General features: G+C 42.2%; 1 protein-coding gene across 2 annotated transcripts in view; it reads right to left on the bottom strand.

Moving 5' to 3' along the window:
- Window positions 1-21,526, bottom strand: part of CCNI (cyclin I) — a 53,183-nt gene extending 31,657 nt beyond the window's left edge. The window contains exons 1-2 of one of the 2 annotated variants that reach the window (XM_033914360.1): window positions 21,203-21,526; window positions 14,244-14,400 (exon numbers count right to left, since the gene is read on the bottom strand). In XM_033914360.1, coding sequence (XP_033770251.1) covers window positions 14,244-14,357 — 114 coding nt within the window. In that variant the 5' untranslated portion in view covers window positions 14,358-14,400; window positions 21,203-21,526. The remainder of the gene's footprint in view (window positions 1-14,243; window positions 14,401-21,202) is intronic. The other variant, XM_033914352.1, reaches the window with a different exon arrangement.
- Window positions 21,527-23,309: the final 1,783 nt, after the last annotated feature.

Below are 23,309 nucleotides of genomic sequence, written 5' to 3'. Positions count from 1 at the left end.
TCTTGTTGGTCGAGTCTGAGTTGTAAGAACCAACACCTGGACTCATTCTGCTTTGCCTGTGTTGTATTTCTTGGGGTTTTTGTTCCTATGTTACTATAAAAATTTGTACCAATGTATCTGTGCTTGACTTGTTCGTTTGAATAAATCATTTATAAAAAAATGTATATGGTACTTCGGAGAGAAGATAAGATAGAGGCATTTAAATACCTACATGGCATAAGGTGAGTCTCTTTCATTTGAAAAGAAGCTACGGAATGAGAGGGCAAAGGATAAAGTTAAAAAGTGATAAGCTCAGGAGTAATCTAAGAAAATACTTCTTTTTTACAGGAAGGGTGCATGAATGCATGAATGAATAGGCTCCTGGTAGAGGTGGTGGAGACAAGGACTGTCTGAATTCAAGAAAGCATGGGATAGGAACGTAGGATCTCTTAGGGATAGGAGGAGATAATGGATGCTGTGAATGGACAGACTGGATGGGCCATTTGGCCTTTATCTGAAAACATGTTTTTATGTTTCTGTAACACAGTGCCACATGCCCAAACAGTTACCACAATGTCTTTCAAACTTTCTTTCAACTCTGGCACACTAAATGGAGCAAATGTTTTTCGAAGCACATTATAATTGAATTATAAAATTGCAAAACCAACAAAAATTAGATTTGAGAGTTATTTATTTAAAGTTCTTTCATCTATGTATGGGTAATTGTAACAATGGTGAAACTAAGTAGATACGATTGCTAATCAATGTGATGGATGTGCTAGTTTTTGAGTGCATATTAACTCAAAACTTGGCTCGATAGTTGGCAAGCAAACATCCGTTTCAACATCCACCACCTGCAGACGTTTGGGGGGGGGGGGAGGGTTTGAATTTATTTTACTATCAGAGCTGAAAATCCAAGTTCGCAAAGATAAGAAGATCCAAACAGTAACAAAACCTTGATTGCTTTGTTGCTCAAGTTAGGATAACTATTACATAAAAAATAAAAATAAAATTACTTGCCGTTAGTTTTCAAGTACTAATCACGTCAAAGAATGGGCGGTTGTATCTTTTCGCACACAGACACTCATAACATTGAGACTCTTGCGTGTATACTTATGAAGGGAAATTTTTAAAATAAAGTAAAATTCTGGAATCTCTCCTGGCACACAGTTTGAGAGACACTGAGCTACCAAGTTAAATTGTGCATACCCTTTAACAATTTGTTTAGGATAATACAGTGAATGGTAGGATAAGGAATCTGACAGCTCAAGACTCTAGATCAGGGGTGCCCACACTTTTTGGGCTTGCGAGCTACTTTTAAAATGACCAAGTCAAAATGATCTACCAACAATAAAATAATTTTAAAAAACCCCACAAAGCACACTGAAAGGCAAAGAAAATGTTAAATATCATTCACATTCCAGGTTTTTTTCAAAGAGGTCAAGGCAGATGACTCTATGCAATGTCACCTCAAAAACAACCATACAAAAATAGACAAATATACCCTCTCTCGTTTTACTAAACCGCAATAGCGTTTTTTAGTGCAGGGAGCTGTGCTGAATACCCCACGCTGCTCTCAACGCTCATAGGCTCCCTGCGCTAAGAAACGCTATTGCGGTTTAGTAAAACGGACACATTTTGATCACTAAATTGAAAATAAAATCATTTTTCCTACTTTTGTTGTCTGGTGATTTCATGGGTCTCTGGTTGCACTTTCTTCTTCTCACTTCACTCTGGCTGCACTTCTTCTGACTTCAGCCCACTCCTGCATCCAATATTTCTTCCCTTTTTTCAGCCTCCTATATGCTTTCTCTCCTCCAGACCTCATTCTCTCCCCCAACTTTTTCTTTCTCCCTGCCCCCTTCTTTCTTTCTCTTTCACTCCATGCCCACTTTCTTTCTGTCTCCCTGTTCCCTCTTTCTTTCCATTTCCCTTCTTTCTTTGTCTCTCTGCCCCCCTTCTTTCTGTCTCCCTCCCTGCCCCCTTTGTTTCTTTCTCCCTGCCCTCCCCCAAGCCACTAGGTTTGCCGCCGCCACCGGGGAACAGGCCTCCAAGCCCCGCTGCCCCAAGCTCTCCCTGCAGAAGTCTTGCGCTGACCAGCGTTCCGCTCCCCTTCAATTCTGATGTTGGAGAGGAAGTTCTGGGCCAGCCAGGCGATTGGCTGGCCCAGAAATTCCTCTCCGATGTCAGAATTGACGTCAGGGAGAGGAATGCTGGTCAGCGCGAGGCTTTTGCAGGCCCAAATCTCCGGACACCCAGGGCCAAGGAAAAGAAAAAGCCAGTCTATAAATCCTTCCATGAGAGCCATTCCAGTCTCCTTTCACCACGGCACTTACAAGAATGTATAGCCCCGCCCCCCCTCAACTTCCCATTTTCAGACTCAAGACGTCAAAGCAGCAGCAGCAGTTCTTGCATTTTTGGGCAGAGCACCTCCTGCTCCCAACCGCCTTTCTCCAGTCTGGCGGCTCTGTCGATTCAGCCAAGGACAGCCGGTGCTCAGCTCTCAAGGGTCGTGACTTCCCTAGACCTACTTCCCGCCTTCTCCCGAAGGAAGTGACATCACCCCCAGTCTATCAAAGATTGTCTACGGGAGAAAGAGAGAGAGGGAAGACGGGTTCTGGCAGTCGGGCAAGGAAGGGCGCGAGAATGGGTGTGCGTGAAGTGATGACCGGTGGGGAACCTCAGGGAGAGGAAGGCTGATTGGCCGGTCAATCGGGACGGCAACACGACTCTATCATGGAACCCAGGATGGGCTCCATGATCGACTCGCGTTGCCTTCCCGATCGACCGGTTGATCGTGATCAACGTATTGGACACCCCTGCTATAGATTCACAGTCCTGCATTTTTGCTACTATGCTAGATCTTATTGGAGCCTGGGGGCCACCATTTTATAGATTATAATATGAATGACTTAATGGCCCTGAAGAGCAAGATGTGGTTTTTGCGTCTAAGAAAAACACTTGCTTAACTGGAATACATTGATGCAATACCTTAATACAAACTCCAGTGCTGCCTATGTGCTCCTCAAAAGAATTAAGCAAATATTTTATCAACATTTGCAAAGTCTTCAAACTCTTCTGCATTTTTCACATTCTGCTGTTTAAAAATTATAATTCTAAATGCTTGAAAGTCGAGCCTCACTATCTACACTAATCTTTCTATAATTACATTTTCATGTTGAAAGTATACGGTATGATTTGTTGATCAGTTAGGAACTTAACATATTAAACAACAACATGAGCATGAAAGAACAATTACAGAAAATCAGCATAAATCAGTAAAACCTCACTCCTTTTTTTTTTTTTTTTTAATTCTTTATTCATTTTTAACCTTTCATCAAGTGTACAAAAATCATAACAACAATTAACAAATCACTTGAAAATCTTATCATCATACTCTATACACAAATAAGAATCCCTCCCCCCCTCCCTCAAACCCTGTTATTAGTTCTATCACATAACCTCTCCAATACCAGCCCACCCCCACTCTATTTTAATTGTGTATCTTCCACAGAAAGATGGCATCTAATCATGGCAAAACGATGTTAATGGCTCCCATATTTTAACATATTAAAACAACAACATGAGCATGAAAGAACAATTACAGAAAATCAGCATAAATCTGTAAAACTCACTCTTATTTAAATGCATTTTGAATTGTAAAAGCAGAATGTAAAAAATATACAAGAGTGTGAAGAGTTTTGCGGGCACTGTATAAAGAACCCTGCTTCTGAAAACAATCCAAACAAATTTTCAGGAGCTGGCCTTGAAATTCAGTAGTAAATGTTGCCATATGGAGAACCTGTGTTTGATTTTCTCCGGTCAGGTCATCTGCTCTCTAGGCTTGTCAGGGTCAAGCATGCTATAACTGCAATATTCACATAGGGGCCATTCCATGTCAAGTGGTCTAGGAGGCCTCCTCACTTGAACATCTCAGATGTTGATGAAATTTTTACTGGAAGTACAATAGGATATGCAGTGAATATATGCAAAGTCTTAGAGCAGGATCTCAACTTCTTCCAAAATTAGGGGCCTCGTTATTGGGGCCACTTTTTCATTCCGTTATTGGGCCACTTTTTCGTTCCATGGAAGATAGTGAAAAAATGTCAACTTTAGGTTCAGATTGTGGAAAGAATAGTTGCTTGACCAAGTTAAAAGTCATATTTCTAAATATTTGACACAACATAGCTCCAGAACAAGAAGTATAATAGAGCTCAGATTTTAGGAACTGGAAGAGATTATGGCCAGTTACTGTCCCATAAACTTTTAGGCAACTGCACTTTTTTTAATGAGATAAATCTTTATTAGGATTGTTGAAAAAATTTTATTTTTACATCATATGAGAAGGTAATTGTTTTGTCTTTTAAAACATGGGTGTAGAAGAGAACCTAAACTGTGTAGCAGATGAACAGGAAAAAAAGAGGTAGATTCTGTATAGGGCGCCAGTCTCAGCAGCTACCTAAGAAGCGGCTGAGAATCGCACACCACACGTCTGTCTGAAAACCCTGCCTAACCGCCTCAACTCTCTGACACCCATGTCAAAGGCGCTGGTTAGAGAATCGCGCCTGCCTGATCCAGGGATCCCTTGCTATCAGCTGATCGTGGCATGAGAATCCCCCCCCTGCACGATTAGCTGAGCAGCTGCATCAGAGGACCCCTCACAAGTCCCACCGAAATCAGCAAGAGGGATGCCCACTCCCTCCTGCTGCCACCCCCCAAACCACCGCAAACCTTACCTTACCCCCCGAACCACCGCAAACCTTGAAGCCACAAGGCTGCGGGCTCCCCTAGGTCTACTCCCAACACCCTCACCCCTCAGAGAAGGTCTGGCTGGAGGGATGCTTATACTCTCTGGCCGACAGGCCCGCCACTCCAAAATGGCGGGCCTTCTCCTTCCCAGTGCATTCTGGGATGCACCAAGGTGGGGGTCTAAGGCCTTGATTGGCTCAGATGCCTAAGGCCCTTCCCATGAGATCTGTTCTCTCTGCTTTCTGATGCTCAGCTTTTTCCTATTCTTAACAGCACTCCTTCCTTCTTTGGGATTATTGTTTATACACTGATTTGGTACATGCAATGAGGAAAGGCAGTATATCAAGTCTAATTTTGTAATCCACTTTGGATAAAGGCAGCATATAAGTGTAAATAAAAGGAAATAAAGCGTAAACCATATACCATTCATTGAACTGTATTTTTATTTTTTTTTTACTCTTTCTACACCATCTAGAACTCATTGGGAAATTAAGCTGTTTTTAAAAAAGTTGCACATATTCTGCATGACTGTATCACAGATTAATCATAGCAGAGGCACTTGGAAGGGACAGTCATTTGTAAAAACATATACAACTTCCTGAAGTGATGCATGCCTTGCATAATTCCTTTTAACTACGGAAGAAGTTATCTGAAACAATTTCATTGTATGTTCTCATGACTCAGTCTTGTGCCCTCCCACTGTAACATTCCTCTGTCTAGATAATCCAAACTGAAAGCTATGCATCATCCAACATGAGTATTAATGTAATGCTTTCACCTCTTGGCATCCATTTAGTATGCTGATGTAGAAATGTAAATAAACCTTCCCCTTCTTGCCTGCCCAATGAGTAAAAAAAAAAAAAAAAAAAAAGCACATTTTAAAGGCTGTAATAAACATTTATATCAAGGAAGGGCATACAACTTATATATTGCTTTCAAAGCATTGAAAGAAAATCTTTCAGAGTACCAACTCTCAGGTTAACTGCAAATTCTATAGTCTGCCTAAAGTTAGGCGTCTAGCCGACATAGGCCCAGATTCATTAAAGATAGCGACTCAATCGCTATTGGCCAATTTTCAAACAGCGATAGATTCACTATCAAGTTTGCATGCAAATGATTTGCACGGAGGTGCAAACACACCGACTCAGTCGCTCAGTGAATGATTGAGACATGTGCAGAGCCCTGACAGTAGTGACAGGAGAAGCAGCCTACTGTCACTGCTGTCAGGACTTCAGCCAGGTTTTTTTTTGGGGGGAGGGGGTTGGTTTTTGTTTTGGGGTTTGTTTTTTTTCACACACTCAAAATATCTGCCCAATTTAAAAAAATGAAAAAATAAAGCCCCCACTACAAAGCGCTCCCTCCCTCCCCAAACCCAAAAAAAAAGCAAGAGGGATACCCACTCCCTCCTGCCACCAGATGTTCCCCTCCCCCCACACGAATATGGCAGGAGGGATGCCAAATCCCTCCTGTCAACAGATACCCCCGCTGCAGATGCCGATGATCTTAAATATGGCAGGAGTGATGCCCACTCCCTCTTGCCATCGGCCCCCATGCCGAACTGATATGGCAGGATGGATGCCCACTCACTCTTGCCATCGGCCTCCCCTGCACTGAACTGATATGGCAGGAGGGATACCCACTCCCTCCTGCCATTGACACCCCCCCCCCCACTGAACTGATATGGCAGGAGGGATGCCCAATCCTTCCTGCCATCGGAACCCCCCCCCACACCATCGGGACCCCCCATACCTTTAAGTCGGGAGTTCCTCCTGCTCCTCCACCGGCCACTGTCAGCAATGCGGGCTTTAGGCCCCTCCGGATCCTCCCTTGGGACAGTGAGTGACCACTCCCCGTGATACAGGGTCACTCCTGAAGTGCCAGGTGGATGGCTTGAAGTTCCAAGTGGTTGATCGACCACTTCCTCAGGGAAGGGAACCAGCATTCCTGAACTGGACGCTCCTCGCAAATGTGCCCCCCAGTTGTATAGGCTGACGTCCATCATCAGAGTCACGCATGAAGAGATGTGAAGGGGAACTCCTCTGGTGAGAAACTGAGGTAGACTATGATGAGATTCCGCTATCCAAGGCACCACTATCGAGAGAGGAGCACATCCTACAGCAGACACAAGAGCACCCTTGCCCAGGTGACCATTGTCCATGGCCCATTGTCACAACCACTGATTTCAGTACCTGCAAATAATGCCAGGCCGTCGGAGCAGACTCGTTCAGAAACTCCCGTATCCAATGCAGAAGCTTCTCTCTGCGGGCTTCTGGGGAAAATACCATTTTTCCTTGTGTCGAACCGGACTCCCAGATACTCAGAAATTTGTGTCGGCTCCAGGTGGCTTTACCAAAGGTTGACCATCCAGCCCAGCTTCTGCAGCAGTTGAATCACTCTGTTAATCGCTAGTCTGCCTTCAGATTTGGACTGGGCTTTTATTAGTCAAGTGTCCAGATATGGATTGGGGGGGAGGAGAAGAAATAATGGGTCTAAAAACAGAGGAGAGAGAGATGGTGGACAATGGGATGAAGGGAGGGAAGGAAGGAACAGAAAGGGAGAGAAGTTGGACACAAGGGATGGTGTGGAGGGGGATAGAGATACTGACTGGATAGGAGGGTAGTTGGGAAGAGAAAGGGAGAGATGGTGGACCCTAGGGATGGTGTGATCCATTGCTGCAGCTGCAGGGATGGAGATGAAAAAAGGAAAGATGCCAGACCTCTGGGGAGGGAAGGGAAACGGAAGGAGGACAGAGATGGAAGATGGATGGTTAGCATGGAGAAAGAAGAAACCTACAAATGGGCAGGAACCCTGGCAAGCGAGTTATCAGAAGACAACCAGAGACTGGGACCAACACAATTTGAATAATGGCCACACAACAAAAGGTAGAAAAAATAATTTTATTTTCTGTTTTGTGATTGCAATATAAAAAGCAAAAAAAGACTGTTGATAAGATGTTCTGTAAATGATTTATATGATTTATTACTTTCCACAATAAAATCAACAAAGTCCAAATACAAATGTAATAGTCCAACCGGTTGGACTATTACATTTGTATTTGGACTTTGTTGATTTCATTGTGGAAAGTAAAAAATCATATAAATCATTTACAGAACATCTTATCTACAGTCTTTTTTCGCTTTTCTCGTTGGATTTAATTCACTGTGGACTGCTGGGTCTCTCTTTTGTTTGTTTTTTATTGTGATTACAATATGTCAGATTTGAAATGTGTATCCTGCCAGAGTTGGTGTTAGACAGCAAGTGTGAACTAGGACCTAATAGAGAGAGGAAAAGTCTTTTTTATTTATTTTGTTTACATCACAGAGCTGGCGCGGGGGTTGGACAGGTTGTAACCCTAGACTTCTACTAAGACTAAGGGGTCCTTTTATTAAGGTGCGCATTTAGCATACAATAAAATCGGTTAGCTTACCTTAATAGAAGGACCCTTAAATGTCTTAGCTAAAAATTCGGCCCACAACTTAGCCTATGTTTCAGATTTCGGCCCCTTATGTGATTGAGCTTGACACCCCTGCTCTAGGGGCTTGAGGTCTGTTGTCCGGTAAAGACTTTAGCTTGTGATCCTGCACGCAGGTCATAAGATCATTCAGACATTTCCCAAAGAGTAAATGTCCCTGAAATGGTAATTTACTCAAGGTTGTCTTTGAGAAGGAATCCCCTGCCCACTGTCTGATCCATAGCATCCTGCGAGCAGAAATGGAATAAGTAGACATTTTGCTTATGATTCTGAAAGGTCATACAGAGCATCAGCTACATAATTCACTTCAGACTTTAAAAACTGGACAGCCCTCCTGACAATAGACTCTGGATCATGGCGCAGCTTAGAGTGGCAAGCTCAGGTGACAAAAAGATGCTACTGCATCTGCTTTCAATCCTGAGGTTGCGATCTCAAAGAGCTTCTTATAAACAAAATCCAGCCTGCGGTCCTGAGCATCTTTAATACCATGCCACCTGCACTGGGAAGGAAGGAATGCTTTGTAACCTGTGCCACCAGTGAATCCACTTTTGGAAGAACAAAGAGCTGGTTAAATTCCGCATGCATTGGACAGAGCTTTGCCATGGCTTTGGACACCCGAAGGGGTCCCTCCGGGACCTCCCAATGGTTCGTGAGCATTTTGGTAATGTTTTGAGAGGGAAAACAGGAGGGCTCTGTTTTTCTGCTACTCATAAGTGAGCAGTGTGCAGCAGAGGACCGTGGAGTCTCTATGTTTAATTCCTGGAGGGATTCCATAATCACCTCCAAAAACAATGAAGACTTAAAACAGCCTGCGAACAGTCAGGTCCTCTCCAAGATCAGGAACCTCCACCAAATCCGAATTTGCCCCCTCTCCCCCTCCCCTCCAAGAGATGAAGCTGCATCTCCTGCTACAGAGGACCCTGACTGAGAGCAGAGGCAATAGAGCCCATTTTATCTCAGTCCAGGCCCTCGGACCAACTGGGCACTATCACCCCCTGAGGGACCAGAGGAGGCTAAGCCAGAGGTTCCCGCCCCCCTTACATGCCGCGTGGCACATGGAACACAGATGATCTTCAGATGGCCATTCATCACACACTTGGCATGAATTCAAGGTATCCTGGCCTGAGGAGTCCATCACATCTGTTTTTAAGCAAAATCGAGGTGTTTTGAAGCAAATAGAGGCTTTTATGTTCAAATCGGGAAATCCAAGGTAGCCATTGCACCAAAAATGATGATGCTACACTGAGGAATAAAATTGAACAATTTTAGGATTTTAGAGATGGGGGAACCTAACTAACCCCAGAACCCCCACAAAATTAAATTGAAAGACCCCCCAATTTTGTTTGCCATACTGTGTGCTGGGAGCTGCAAGTGTAGAAGCTGCAAACTGCTTGCAGGGAGAACCGCTGCTTCAACAAGCCTGGACTATGGACTGCTTGTGCCTTCTGACTGCCTCTCAGGCCCCATGAACAGACCGGGGACCTCAACCCCCACTGGATCATGTGCATTCAAATGGGGGAAGGAAGAAGTCGGCCCCGATCCTGGAAAAACCACCATGGAGCCACTCAGCCTGCGCTCAAGCCCAGTACGGACAAACCTAGAGCGAGCCTTACTCCCAAGAGAACAGTCCCTGAGCCCCCAAACTAGTAGTACAGGCTGTCCAAGTGGGTTCACTGCAAAGCAAGTCTACCCCTTGGAAGCACACCTTCATCCTCAGTGTCTGAACTCTCCTACAGTCAGAGCTGCCCCAAGAGGGATTGTCTTCAGCACCAAAAAGCTTCGCAAATGGTAAAAAAAAAAAAAAAGAATAGAATTGAAAAATAAATACAAGCAGAAAAAACTGGGTCCTACCATCTCTCTTGCAGAGGAGCAACTGAGGAATTGAAGGACAGCCCAGAAGGATGGGAGGCGGAGCAAAAAATACTAATGAAGCTCCCTGCAAGAATTCTCACGAGAAGGAATTGACTACCCATACATTCACACTAGTCTGTCACACTCGAAGCAGCGTTTTGTCCAGTTTGTCTGTCTTAACTAGATCACAAGCTCTTTTGAGCAGGAACTCTCTCTTCCATGTGCCTGGTAGCGCTATAGAAATGATAAGTGTGTGGCACAGTGGTTAGTGCTTTAGCCTCATTACCCTGAAGTTGTGGGTTCATATCCCATGCTGCTCCTGGGAAAGTCACTAAATCCCACTAATACATATACTCTCAGGAAAAGGGTCATAATATTACCTCTAAATCAGAACCCCATATGGACAACAAACCTCCCCTCTGCAACACTAACAGGCTTTAATTTCACACACATACAAGCCAATCACACAACAAGTAGTAACAGGGAAAAAGAAAGGAAAGAAAGGTGGAGAAAAAGCCTCAGTTCAGCTTCATCTGGCAAAAAACTCCACCTTTCAAGGCTAACCCTGTACTCCAAAATATAGAACCAGTAGAAAAAGCTCTATGGTAGCCTGCAGGGAGATGTTACAAAACACACCGGGACACACAGCCCTCAGTTGTGAAAAAATGGGTAAATCAGCACTGTAGCAAAGTAGTCCAGGATTCAGCGTGGAACACAGCAAAAAAAAGAGAACAACTTAGTTGCTTCGGCATCCAGGATCTCTCAGTCCTTCACCTCCTGGGCCCTGCAGCCACTGAACCCAAATGGGAACCCTCCGTTTCGCTCTGGTTGCTGTGTCAGGGGTTTCAACTTCACTGCTTCTCATACGCTCTATCCAGACCCACCAAGCTCTTCAGGCTCTCACACCACTTCACAGAACATTGTGGAGTTTTTTGCCAGATGAAGCTGAACTGAGGCTTTTTCTCCACCTTTCTTTCCTTTCTTTTTCCCTGTTACTACCTGTTGTGTGATTGGCTTGTGTGTGTGTGAAATTAAAGCCTGTTAATGTTGCAGAGGGGAGGTTTGTTGTCCATATGGGGTTCTGATTTAGAGGTAATATTATTAAAGTCACTAAATCCCCCATTGCCCCAAGTACATTAGAATAGATAAGAATTTGAGCCCACCAGGACAGATAGTGAAAAATGCTTGAGCACCTGTATGTAAACCACTTAGGCTATAAGAGGTATGTAAATACTAAATAAATAAATAAATAAATAAGTACTGTAGTAGTAGTAATAATAATTATAGTAGAAGCGTGACAAATGAAGTAAAATTGCACATGCAGACAGAAAAGGTGAATGCAGCTGATCTCAGCTTGAGTATGCAAGTCCTGCTACAGTATATGCAGCTGTTTACCTGTCTTTATTTGTGACTGCTTAGTCAGTTGCTTCTTCCATTAAAGGTCTAGGAGAAAAGTTAGGCTTCCTGAAGTCGAGGGAGTTTTGCAAAGCCATTCTAAGAGAGTGGGGTATGTTACTAAGAAGCCTTGCTAGTGGATTTGAGCATGTGATTTCTTTTAAAGAGAGTGCAAAGTAGGGATGTTCTTTGGGAGGACTTCCAGACCTTCAAGGTGCATGGAGAGAGATCCTATTCTTCAAGTACTCCAGCCCATTTTTAAGGGCCTTGAAGATCAGAGACAGCATTTTAGTTTTAGCTCTGTAGTGTACTGGTAGCCAGTAGCCATTTGCAACCTACCAGTTGAGCTGCAACATTCTGAATCAAGTACATTAGTACCACCAAGAGCATAAAGTTTGAAATTGGCTGTCTGATAAATTAAGATCATAGATCTTTTTATCCTTTCACAAGCAGGTTAAGATGTTTTATTTTCTCAAGTTTTTTGGTTTGTGGATCAAGATTTATTTTTAAATGTTTTGGGTAATTGAGGTTTAAATATTATATTACATTTAAGCAATTTTAAAGTATTTTGCATTTGTATATAGTATTCCGTTGTTCTGTGTTTTGAATATATATATTTAACCAGACATCTGTCAATTCTGGGACACAAAATTTTTTCTCCAATTACACACACTGACTAAAGTAAAGGAGATGAGGTTTACTGGCAAAAACTCTTAACTTTTCTCCAAGCATAATAATTTTTTTTTTGGGGGGGGAGCAGAAATTTGGATATGAAAGTGTAAAGTAACTAGGTACAAGCTTCAAATATTTTACTTAAATAGCTCCCTGCTCTCAGTTCCTAACTTATTCCCATACTTTGCTCTAGGCAAATCACAATATTGCTAGACATTTGCACATAATTTATCTCACAATGCAATAAGAAAAGACTCATAAGCTATTTTATCCATCCAGTAACCAACAATATGAAAAATGCCATCTTCATTAGTCAACTACGCAAACCCAAGAAAGAGAGCCTGATATACAGTCATGTGAAAAAAATTAGGACACCCCATGAAATATTCAGTTCTTTCTTAAGAAATGTTCACATATCTATGTCAAATCTTTTTTTAAAATTTATCGCTGGAAAAGAAAGTGATATAATTGCAGGTAAACAACAAAAGGTTTCCTTGATTTACTCATGAAACAAAAGATATCCACAAAAACTGAGGAATAAATTAGGACGCCCAACACCCTAATAGCTAGTGTTACCCACTTTGGCTGAAATAACTGCAGTGAGATGTTTCTTGTAGCCATCTTCAGCTGCAAGATGTTTGAGGGGTTTCTTGTATGTACAGCCCGTTTCAAATCACCCCACAGCATCTCAATAGGATTATGATCAGGACTTTGACTCGGCCACTCCAGGACTCTCCATTTCTTTGTTTTCAGCTAGTATTGGTATGTTTTGGGTCATTGTCATGTTATAGGGTCCAGTTCCACTTCAGCTTTAATTTTCTTACAGATGATCTCACATGTTCCTCAAGCACCCTCTGATATATGGTAGAATTTATGGTGGATTCTATGAAGGAGAGCTGGCCAGGTCCTCTGCAGCAAAACATCCCCAAACCATGACATTTCCACCTCCATGTTTCACAGTTGGTATGAGGGTCTTTTCCTGGAATGCTGTACTTGGTGTACATTAAACATATCCTCTTTTCTTGTATCCAAGTAATTCAATTTTAGACTCATCTGTCCATAGAACACTAGTCCAGAAGTCCTAGTGTTTGTCTATGTTGTTTCTGGCAAACTTCAGCCTGGCCTTATGTTTCTCTTAGAGAGCAAAGGTTTCCTCCTTGCACACCTCCCATGCATGTTAAATTTGTGCAGTCTCTTTCTGATTGTAGAGGCATGCACTTTCATATCAAGAGTAGAAAGAGCCTGCTCTAGGTCCCGTGATGACATTTTAGGGTTTTTGGAGACTTCTTTTAGCATCTTGCGGTCTGCTCTAGGGGTCAACTTGCTTGGATGGCCAGACCTGGGCATGTTGGCAGTTGTTTGGATAGTCCACTTGTACACAATTTTCTGGACCGTGGAATGGCTAATGTCAAATTATTTCGAGATCTTTTAAAATCCCTTACCAGACTTAAAAGCTGCTACAATCTTCTTTCTGAAGGTCTCAGACAACTCTTTTGATCTCACCACGGTGTTCACTCTCACTGCAGCAGTCATGAGCACACCAAACTCAATGTCTGAGGTTTAAGTAGGACAAACCTCCTTCAAAATGCTGAGTAACAATGCTCTAATCATGTGCACCTGATGTGATACACCTGTGTATGATTTGAGCCACTTTAAGTGGGATATGTGGGGGTGTCCTAATTTATTCCTAGTTAGAATGCACATTTCTGTGGATATCTTTTGTTTCATAAGTAAATCAAGGAACTTTTTATTTACCTGCAATTACATCACTTTCTTTTCCAGAGATAAATAAAAAAATATATGACATTGATATGTGAACATTTCTTAAGAAAGAACTGAATATTTCATGGGGTGTCCTAATTTTTTCACATGACTGCACTAAGATTTCTAACATTTTCAGCCTCTAACATAAATGTGTGGTTTATCTGATCCACAAGTAATAGATCTAACTAAAACTCTGTTTTTTCCAGATAGGTCATGTGTGCGCACAGATCTCCTAGAAATGAAAGATTTTGCAATCTCTAACCATTCAGCATCAATTGGAAAAAATGTTAAACTGATAAACTTAATAAAACCAATAATGCCACATATGGCAGGGTCTTTCTTCATATAAGGAGCACATTACCTGATCAGTTGGCATTTTAGGCACATACATCTTCCACATCTGGGCTTCTCTAGAGATTGCCATTTCTAGAAGAAATGACAATTTCTGGCTCTCCAGGGGTCCTGAAAACTTCATGGCACCCCTCGGATACGCCTGCCTCCCTACTGTATACAGCTACCTGCAAGATCAAATATGAAAATAACGTGAGAATGAGCACTATATTCAAATCAAAAACTGACAAACAGCTATAATAACCACCAATGGTCCCTACTATATGAGAAAAGTGGGGAAAGAACTGTACACATAAACCAGAGAAAATGCGCTACAATCTATATTTGGATCAAAACGCGGTAAACAATCTGTGTTGCAGACCTGACACAGTCTGGGTTTCTACAGCCTGCCTCAGGGATACAATTAACATCTAGAGAACAAGCAACAAATACAAATTAAGTACTAATATACTCCAACAACAAAGCTGACTAAAAATACATGTATAAAAAAATAATACTATACAAACATGACAGTAAAGGTATAGAATGCTAACATAATGTACCATAAAATTCATAAACAAATGCAAATACATTGAAACATGTGTTGTGTCGATTAAAAAAAAAAAAGACAATGATAATGATTACCATGCATTTGTTATGTCAATAAAAAGAACCAATGATAATATATCAAATTACCTACCATACAATTGAAGTATGTATCAATTATATGAAAATAGATAAGAACATATGTGTGTATCTATAAGTAAGCAAATTGTATGGTAAATAATTTGAAATATTATCATTGGGTTTTTTTAATTGACACAACACATGTATGGTAAACATTATCTTTGTTGGAAGAATTGCTCTAGATTGAATTATAGCTTCTGGTGGAATTCGGTGTGTCATCTGTATAAAATGGAAAGATTACTTGTAATACAAAATGGTTATTTTAATAAGTTTAAGGATGTGTGGAAGCCAGTAATAAGCTATTATAATGATTAATGTTTTTTATTATTCTTTTCCCTTATGTGACATTTTTGGAAGAAAGGGTGGGTGGATTATGATAATTTAAGTATATATATATGAATATCATAAAAATATTAATATTCATATGATATATATTAATTGCGTATGAATATGGGAGGGGGTGGGGATTAAATTTTCTTTGATGTATATTACTGAAGATTTTTCAAGTGATGATGTACTATAATTGTTCGTTTTTATTGTACACTTGATGTAAATTATAAAATGAATAAAGATTTTGAAAAAAAAAAAAAAAAAACACTTTTCAATATACAGTGAAACCTCAGTTTGCGAGTGTTTTGCAAGACGAGCAAAACACTCAGCAAACTTTTGCCTCGCAAACCGAGCACTGCTCCAATAAACGAGCACTTACAGCTGCAGGAAGCACTTCAAGGGGATTCCTCTTCCGTCTGCCGGCCAGCCTTCCACACCGAGTGCCTTCCGCATGTTGGAAAGCCTCTATCTGAGCATGTCAATCATTGACATTGTGCCTGATCATACGCAATGTGCAGGTGGGACAGCACTCGACTGCGTGGGCTCTCATAGGCTCTCCAACATGCGGAAAGCACCCGGCTTGGAAGGCTGGCCGGTGGCCGGAAGAGGAATTCCACTGAAGCGGCGCTGTGTGGGCTCAGGGGTTCTTCAGTGGCTGGCGGACAGAAGAGGCATCCCCCCTCCCCCCCCCGAAGCAGCACTGTGGGGTTCTCCAGCAGCTGGCGGACAGAGGAGGCAAATGGAGGAGACTATGCTGCAGCACCCGGCACCAGACACCCAACAGGTACACACCCCTGGGCCACCCCTCAGCACCTTTTGGGTTCTGGAACAAATTGTCAGCGTTGTCATTATGGCCTATGGGGAAAGTTGCTTTGATACACGAGTACTTTGGATTACGAGCATGCTTCTGGAAAGAATTATGCTCGTAAACCAAGGTACCACTGTATTTGCATTTGTTTATGCATTTTACGGTACATTCTGTTAGCATTCTATACCTTTACTTTCATGTATTATTTTTTTATACATGTATTTTTAGTCAGTTTTGTTGTTGGAGTATATTAGTACTTAATTTGTACTTAATTTGTATTTGTTGCTTCTTCTTTAGATCAGTGTTCTTCAATCGCCGGTCCGTGGACTGGTGCCGGTCTGCAAAAATTTCCTGCTGGTCTGCGAAGGATTCAGGTCCCCTCCACAAACTGCACACTAAGCAGGAAGAGAGGCTCCATTGCTGGCATCAGCTGACTTGCAACTTCCTGTTGCTGTCGCATATGCTGGACCTCCTGCCACGTATGCCTTCTGCCTTTACCAGGATTCCTGCTGCTTATGCCTCCTGCCTTCATCTTGTCTCCCCACTCCCGGACTAGCAGTGGCAGCTCTGTGTTCTTTTAACTTCAGCACACAGCTACCGCTTGCAGTAGTTTAGCTGTGATTTCATGAGGTAGCCTCGGGGCCCTTGCTTGGTCAGTCTGCCTCGCATCATTAAAGTGGGCCAGCCTAGCAAAGGCCCCGAGGCTGCCTGATGAAACCGCATCTAAACTACTGCTAGCGAAAGCTTTGTGGTGAAATTAAAAGTACACAGAGTTGCCGCTAGGCTAGAGAGAGGAAAAAATTGCTGGAGAAGGGGTAGTGCTGGACAGGGGAGGAGGGAAAGGGAAGGGAAGGGAAGAGAGTTACTTTTGGATAAGGAAGGGAAGAGAGTTACTATTGGATAAGGGGAGGAGGAAAGGGAGAAGGGGTACTATTGGACAGGGGAGAAGGAAAATAGGAAGGCAACAGCTGTCAGGGAGATTAGAGGAGGGGAAGGGGTCAGGATGGAATGGAGAGATCAGATGAGGGAAAGGAGACAGAGGAATGAGAAAGTAGAGAGAGATTGATGCTGGGAAGGGGGTCAGCAGAGAAATAAGGAGAGAGGGACAAAGATGCTAGATCTGGGGTAGGAAAGATACAAATGAAGAGAGCAGAATGAATCATGTAAAAAGGAAAGAGGGGATGCAGCCTGGATGGAGAGGGACATAGAAAGAAGGCAGATACCATATGGAAGGGGGAGAGGGAAGACACTGGATGGAAGGTGCAGATGCTGGATTGAAGAGAGTGAAAAGACAATGAAAGCAGAAACCAGAGACGACAAAAGGTAGAAAAATTTTATTTCTATTTTGTGATTAGAATATATCAGATTTGAAATATATATCCTGCTAGAGCTGGTGTTAGATATAACTGGGGACTGCAAAGCCCAGGCAGTGCTTCTTTAGCTTCCAGCTGTCTTAGGGCTCTCTCTGACCAGGGGGCAGCTGCCCTAGTTGCACTTCCCTAACACTATTCCTGTCATGTGTGACTGTGGTATTCTGTTAGCATGATATTACTGTGTACCATTCTGTAATAATTTGACTTATTCATTTTTCTTGATAGTAGATATATGTGAAGGGGAGGGGAGACAGGGGTTCTGTTGATCCTTGCTCTGTATTATTTGTATTTATAAAATGACAATTGTACAGAATATTGTTTCTTTTTATACTTTAATAAAATACGTTCAATATAAAATCATAACTATTTGTGAGGCTTGTGCAGATGGGATCAGATGATTTGTGGGGACCAAGCTTGAAGGGACTGGGCGGAGATGTTTTGTTTTTTATTTCAGTCTTAGTAGTTTGCCGGTCCACAAAATAATTCTTTTATTTCCGCCAGTCCATTGGTGTAAAAAGTTTGAAGAACACTGCTCTAGATGTTAATTGTACTCCTGAGGCAGGCTTAAGAAACACGGACTGTGTCAGGTCTGCAACACAGATTGTTTACCACGTTTTGATCCAACACAAAATACAGACTGTTTTTATTTGTTTTAATAAATTTTAGCACATTATCTCTGGTTGATGTGTACAGTTCCTTCCCCACTTTTCTTACTATATTGTTTGTTTCCCTATTATATGACAGCATGGCAGCTAATACATTGGAAGTTTAAAGGGATCACATTGCTTCAACCTTTGGTTTTGGGTTTTTGGTTTTTTTTGCAAACAATAATATGCCCATTTTACATAAAACAGAGAGATCAAAATTCAGATGTCCAGGTCAGTATATGTTTAAATCCAGTAGTTGTTTCAGAACGTTTTTGATTGAAAAAAACCTGCAGGAGTGCAAAGTGTATTTGCTAGCATGCGTAGCGAACACAGCCATTTTAGAAATATAGATCCACAATCCTTTATCTAAAATTCTAAAAATCCAAAAAGCTCCCACAATTTTTTTTAACACTGATGCATTACTAACTTGTACATAAAAAGCTCCTTTTTAGCAGAAAAAGTGAAACCTGGCCCCAAAGTCACCTTAAAGAATTCACTCTATGCTGATATTACAGCAGTTCAACTGTTCATCTTATCTCGCTCTAGTCAGTGTATCTCTGAGCTGTTGCCAGTGGCCACAGTGATTCATATTCATTGCCTGCTGCAGCCCCATAAGCTTCTTTCTGTCAGGTACAATCAAAAAGGAAACAGGAAGTGATGTCAGCAATGCAGGATACAACAGAGAGAAGCCAGCAGGGCTGCAGCAGGCACTGAAGATGAATCTCTGTGACCACTGGCAACACCTCATTCCCAAAAAAAAATAATAATAATTCTAAAATCCGAAAAGTCTCAGGTCCAAAGCATTTCAGATAAAGGATTGCAAGAGTCCGGCTCATCCATGTAGCAGTGGTGCTGCTTTCACATTTGGCTTTTTTTCATTTTGCAAATATCCACTTGTAAATACTATCATCTAATTAATGAGGACACAATTTTACTTTACCCCCCACCCTCCGCTCCCTTTTACAAAGACGCACAGCAATGGCTCTGAAGCCTTTTAAATCCTTATGAAATAAGCCTTATGGGCTTCAGGGTAGTTACCACAGCGGCCCATGCTAAACGGCTTCATAAAAGAGGTCCTTAATTTGGTTTCATTTTGGATGCACAAATAGATAATGGGGAATTAAAGAGAATGACTCCTTTAATCTCTTAAGTAAAGGTCTGACCAAAAACAAGCACTACAGTAAGAGCTGATGTAAAACCCAACCAGGATCTTTTTCCCCACAGAAGTGTATTCTCTTTGTGAAAGGGGAACACAGAAGATTTTACCAAAGCAAAACCACACCCTCATCACTCTCCCTTTGAGATCTCTTCATGAAGTAGATTTCCATGATTAAAAAGCTCTCTGAAATCCACATTCGTGCAATCTGCATGTTTAAATATTGCTATTTATACACAGATATGCTTCTAAAATAAGGGCCACAGTTTAATATTCAGCAAAAGAGAGAATGAGGATTAAAATTCATATCAAAATAACAGTGTATGCTGAGGACAGTTTTTCTAATTATATAAAGTGTTGTAGCACAGGCCATAGCACTGTATACAACAGATTCATATATTTAATGCATTGAAATGCATTTTAAGCCCAGGGAAAAGAGAAGAAAGAAGATGGTCACTGTTAAAATGACCCCAGATGACCAAAGAGCACAGAGGAAAATAGTCTGAGGTGAAAACCCTGCAATTTGAAGGGCTGGCCAGAGTTCCCTAATGATTTAACATGCCATCTGGGATACCAGGTGTCACACCATGTACTTTCAGTACAAGGTCTACTAGTGAGCAGAGACACACTATGTAAGACAGCCTGCTAACACTACAACAAAAAATTAAAAAATAAACTGTGGCTCTTATCCAATGAAGATTTTCTAATCGCCAAATAAAAAAGACCTCTTGAAAAAGGTCCGTGCTATTTCTTCACCTAAGAAAATGTGCACAAGAAAAAAATATCTCCCCTCCTCCAACCTATCAGTGGCATGGTCCAATCCACTGGGCACAACATAGTACACACAAAAGCAGGAGGTGTGTCAGCCCATGGAAGAATGTTAAACATCCTTGTAGTTTTATGATTTCTTAGAACTAGTATACTTAAAGCATCCGGTTCTGTGCTGAACAGATAAATGAGGAGCCTGGTGTGAAATACAGAGAAAGGTAAATCAGTGAGATCCCAAATTACTTTCTTCAGTAGGGTGAGAGCACAAGTGTAAGCTTTTGAAAAGAAAGATCTGCCCTCACCTCTGCAGAATTAGCTAACCTTGCTCTACCAGTGTTGTGATGAGAACCATTTATCCCTGTTCTCTTTGTAACTGTGAAACACCAAGAAAGATAACCTGAAAATGTTTGCAACAAATCCAAATACTAAGAGAGGAGTTAATAATCACAGCTTGACATGAAATCTATCAAAGGAAATCAAACAAGTAGAAATAATGCCTTTGTTAGCATAATAAACATTTGAATATGCAAACTTAAGGACCAATAAAGTCCCCATTACTAGGGATATCAGACCCCCCCCCCAAAAAAAAAATGTGTAGCCTAACTATGTTACCCACTGATAGAAGTCAGCCAATGAAAAAGCTGTTATCTGACACTCCCCTGCCTGTATTTTTGGCACAAGGCTGGTGTGGTCACAGTAGAGAGACTGTTGGAAGGGGAAAAAGCTTTCACCCAGGGCACTTTTTCAGCTAAGAAAAACATGGTAAAATCATTTTCAAATACAATTTGCTTATATGTTCCATTAAACATTGCGACAATGGCTCCAAATGTCCTCTTAAATGCCAGAGTTCGTGGGACTGCTCTTGTGCAACAAGAGACACTGGGCCAAATGTAACTGACAGGTTTTCGTCGTTTGGTGTTGGATATAATTGAGGAATTAATCCCCCAGACTCTCAACTCCGCCCCCCCAGCAAAAAGCTCTGAAATTAACAGACAAGTGTCACATCCCTCCTCATTACGCGTTTTAACGAATGCTTTATCCCAGCAAACAAAGAAGGGAAGACTCCAGCCCTGGAGGGAAAAGTAAAGACGGTGCTGGGGATTATTGCATTTTCGACTTTTCATCCATTTAACCATTAAATAATCGCAAGGATGGGAGCGGGGAAGAGATAATAAATAAGAGCAGCATAAACATCAAGCCTCCCCTCCCCCACTTCCTCACCTCCCCTGCACAGCTGGAAGATTCACAGTTGCATCGCGCGAGCATCCGGTCCATTAAAAAGAACATAAAATAAACGTTTCTGCAAAATAATAACTATCAATTTTGTTCTTCCCTGCAGGAGCCGGTAGGATTCATCTTCTCGGTGGGATTTGGGGGCGGCGAGAAATAGCCAGAGAAATTAAATACTGTATGAGGTGGTGAGGATAATTTATGAAAAAGGGGATAATAATGGGGGGAAAAAAATAAAAAGCCGCTGGTGGGGGGAGCAGGGCAGGAGCTGCGCAGGGTCCAGCAGCCAAGGGGGAGGGGCGGGGCGGCGAAGAGCGAGATCCGGCCGCCCGCGGAATGATACCCACGCAAAATGAATCTTCCCACTCATAGCTCTTTCTTTCTGATTGCGCCCGGCATCGCTATCCCCTCAGTTTCCAGAAACCTTGACTGTTGAGTTGTTTGAGACATAGTGTCTCTGTGCGAGAGATACTTTTATTTAAAGAGTCATGATCTGCATTTCTGGCACTTGTTTTTATTCTTGCTTTGCACAATAGAGCTAGCGGAAGGACAAAACGTGTTACGTCACGATGACGCAACGGAAAGCCCTGTCCGTTCCCCCCTCGTGCCCCTGCCAGTTCTCTTCAGGGCTGTCCAAGCGCATGCCTGGATGATCAGTTGTCAATATAGTGGAAAGAGGAGCTTTGATTTAAAAAATAAATCGGGGGCAGAGCCACAGGGAAGGTCACATTTCTCTCCGTTTTCAGCCAATCCCATTTCTTAATTGGCACAAGTTCCTTCTGCTTTCCGTACCTTCTGCAAGCAGCGCTATTCCAGATGTTTGTGTTGCGCGTGCGCGTGTATATTGATCGGCTGTGAACTGTCACGCGTTGAATGAATGCACAGGTCACAAAGATGTAAACATTGCACCTGAGATAAATCGTTCGTTTGCGCCATAATGTCATTTCGATATGTTGCCTGTATATATGGCACCCTACGAACTGTGAAAGCAAATTCTAACATAGCCTATTGCAAGTATTAAAAAGATTAGCAGTCAGGGGGTACCCACGAAATATTTTCGGAAGATGGTGAAAATGAGGATGCGTATAAACAAAATCATAATTATCTAATGAAACGAAGGCAAAAGCCATATAATGCTTGTATATATAATACTAGGTTTGCCGTGCCATTTTAACCACACTTGTTATACTATGTTTGATAGAACCACTCCAAAGAAGTCTTAACCTGTTACCCCCATTACATCAAAATATTGCAAAAAGGACAAAGGGGGCAAACTTTCAACCTAATAGAAAAATCTAGTAAAATCTTATTCTTCTTAGTGATTACAGACTTTTTTATTTAAAGACTAAAGGAGGTATGGGCATAATAGAAAACTGTGGATCAGATCATAAGATCTCTTACAGCGCAAAACTATTCCGGATCTCAATTCTGCAAACCAAGTTCTAATCATGTGACCACTTCCTCCATCCACCTTGAGGTGACTACAAAACTAAAATTGATGTGCATTTAAAACACGGTTCCAATTTGAATGCAAAAGTCCAAAATGTTAAATAATTTTTTTGTAAACAGTGGCACTTATCTTAACGGTCCCACCGGACTCCACTGGCTTAAACTACTCCCGACACTTGTGACTTCCACAAACAATCCAATGAAAGTGTTTCAATCAATCAGGTCTTCATCTTGGCTGAGGAGAAGGGGGAGGGTAGGGGATGGTTCCGGGGGAGTGCTGCCTGACACGGGGGGAGGGCCTCCATTTGCAGGAGAGTGTGGGCATCCATCCTGCTGAATTTTTCTCGCACAAGGGAGGGGTCAGCAAGGCAAGAGGGGAATGGGGATCCCTCCTGCCGATTTTTCGCTGGCAAGAGGAAGTCAGCAAGGCAGGAGGGAGACGGCATGCCTCCTGCTGATTTTCGCTGGCATGGAAGGGGAGTCGTCAAGGCAGGAGGGAGTGGGCTGATTTTTGTTGGCATGGGGGGTGGTCCCTGGTGCCGGTTCATTGGGGAGGGCCACTATCGGTGGGGGGTGGGGGGCTCTTTTTTTAAATAGGGCAGATATTGTGCATGTGTAACACACACACAGCATCTGTGCCCATTATAAA

This window comes from Geotrypetes seraphini, chromosome 1, assembly GCF_902459505.1.
Source record: "Geotrypetes seraphini chromosome 1, aGeoSer1.1, whole genome shotgun sequence".
NCBI classification, from domain to species: domain Eukaryota; kingdom Metazoa; phylum Chordata; class Amphibia; order Gymnophiona; family Dermophiidae; genus Geotrypetes; species Geotrypetes seraphini.
The sequence above is the reverse complement of the archived record's forward strand: the minus strand, read 5'-3'. Positions and strand labels throughout refer to the sequence as shown.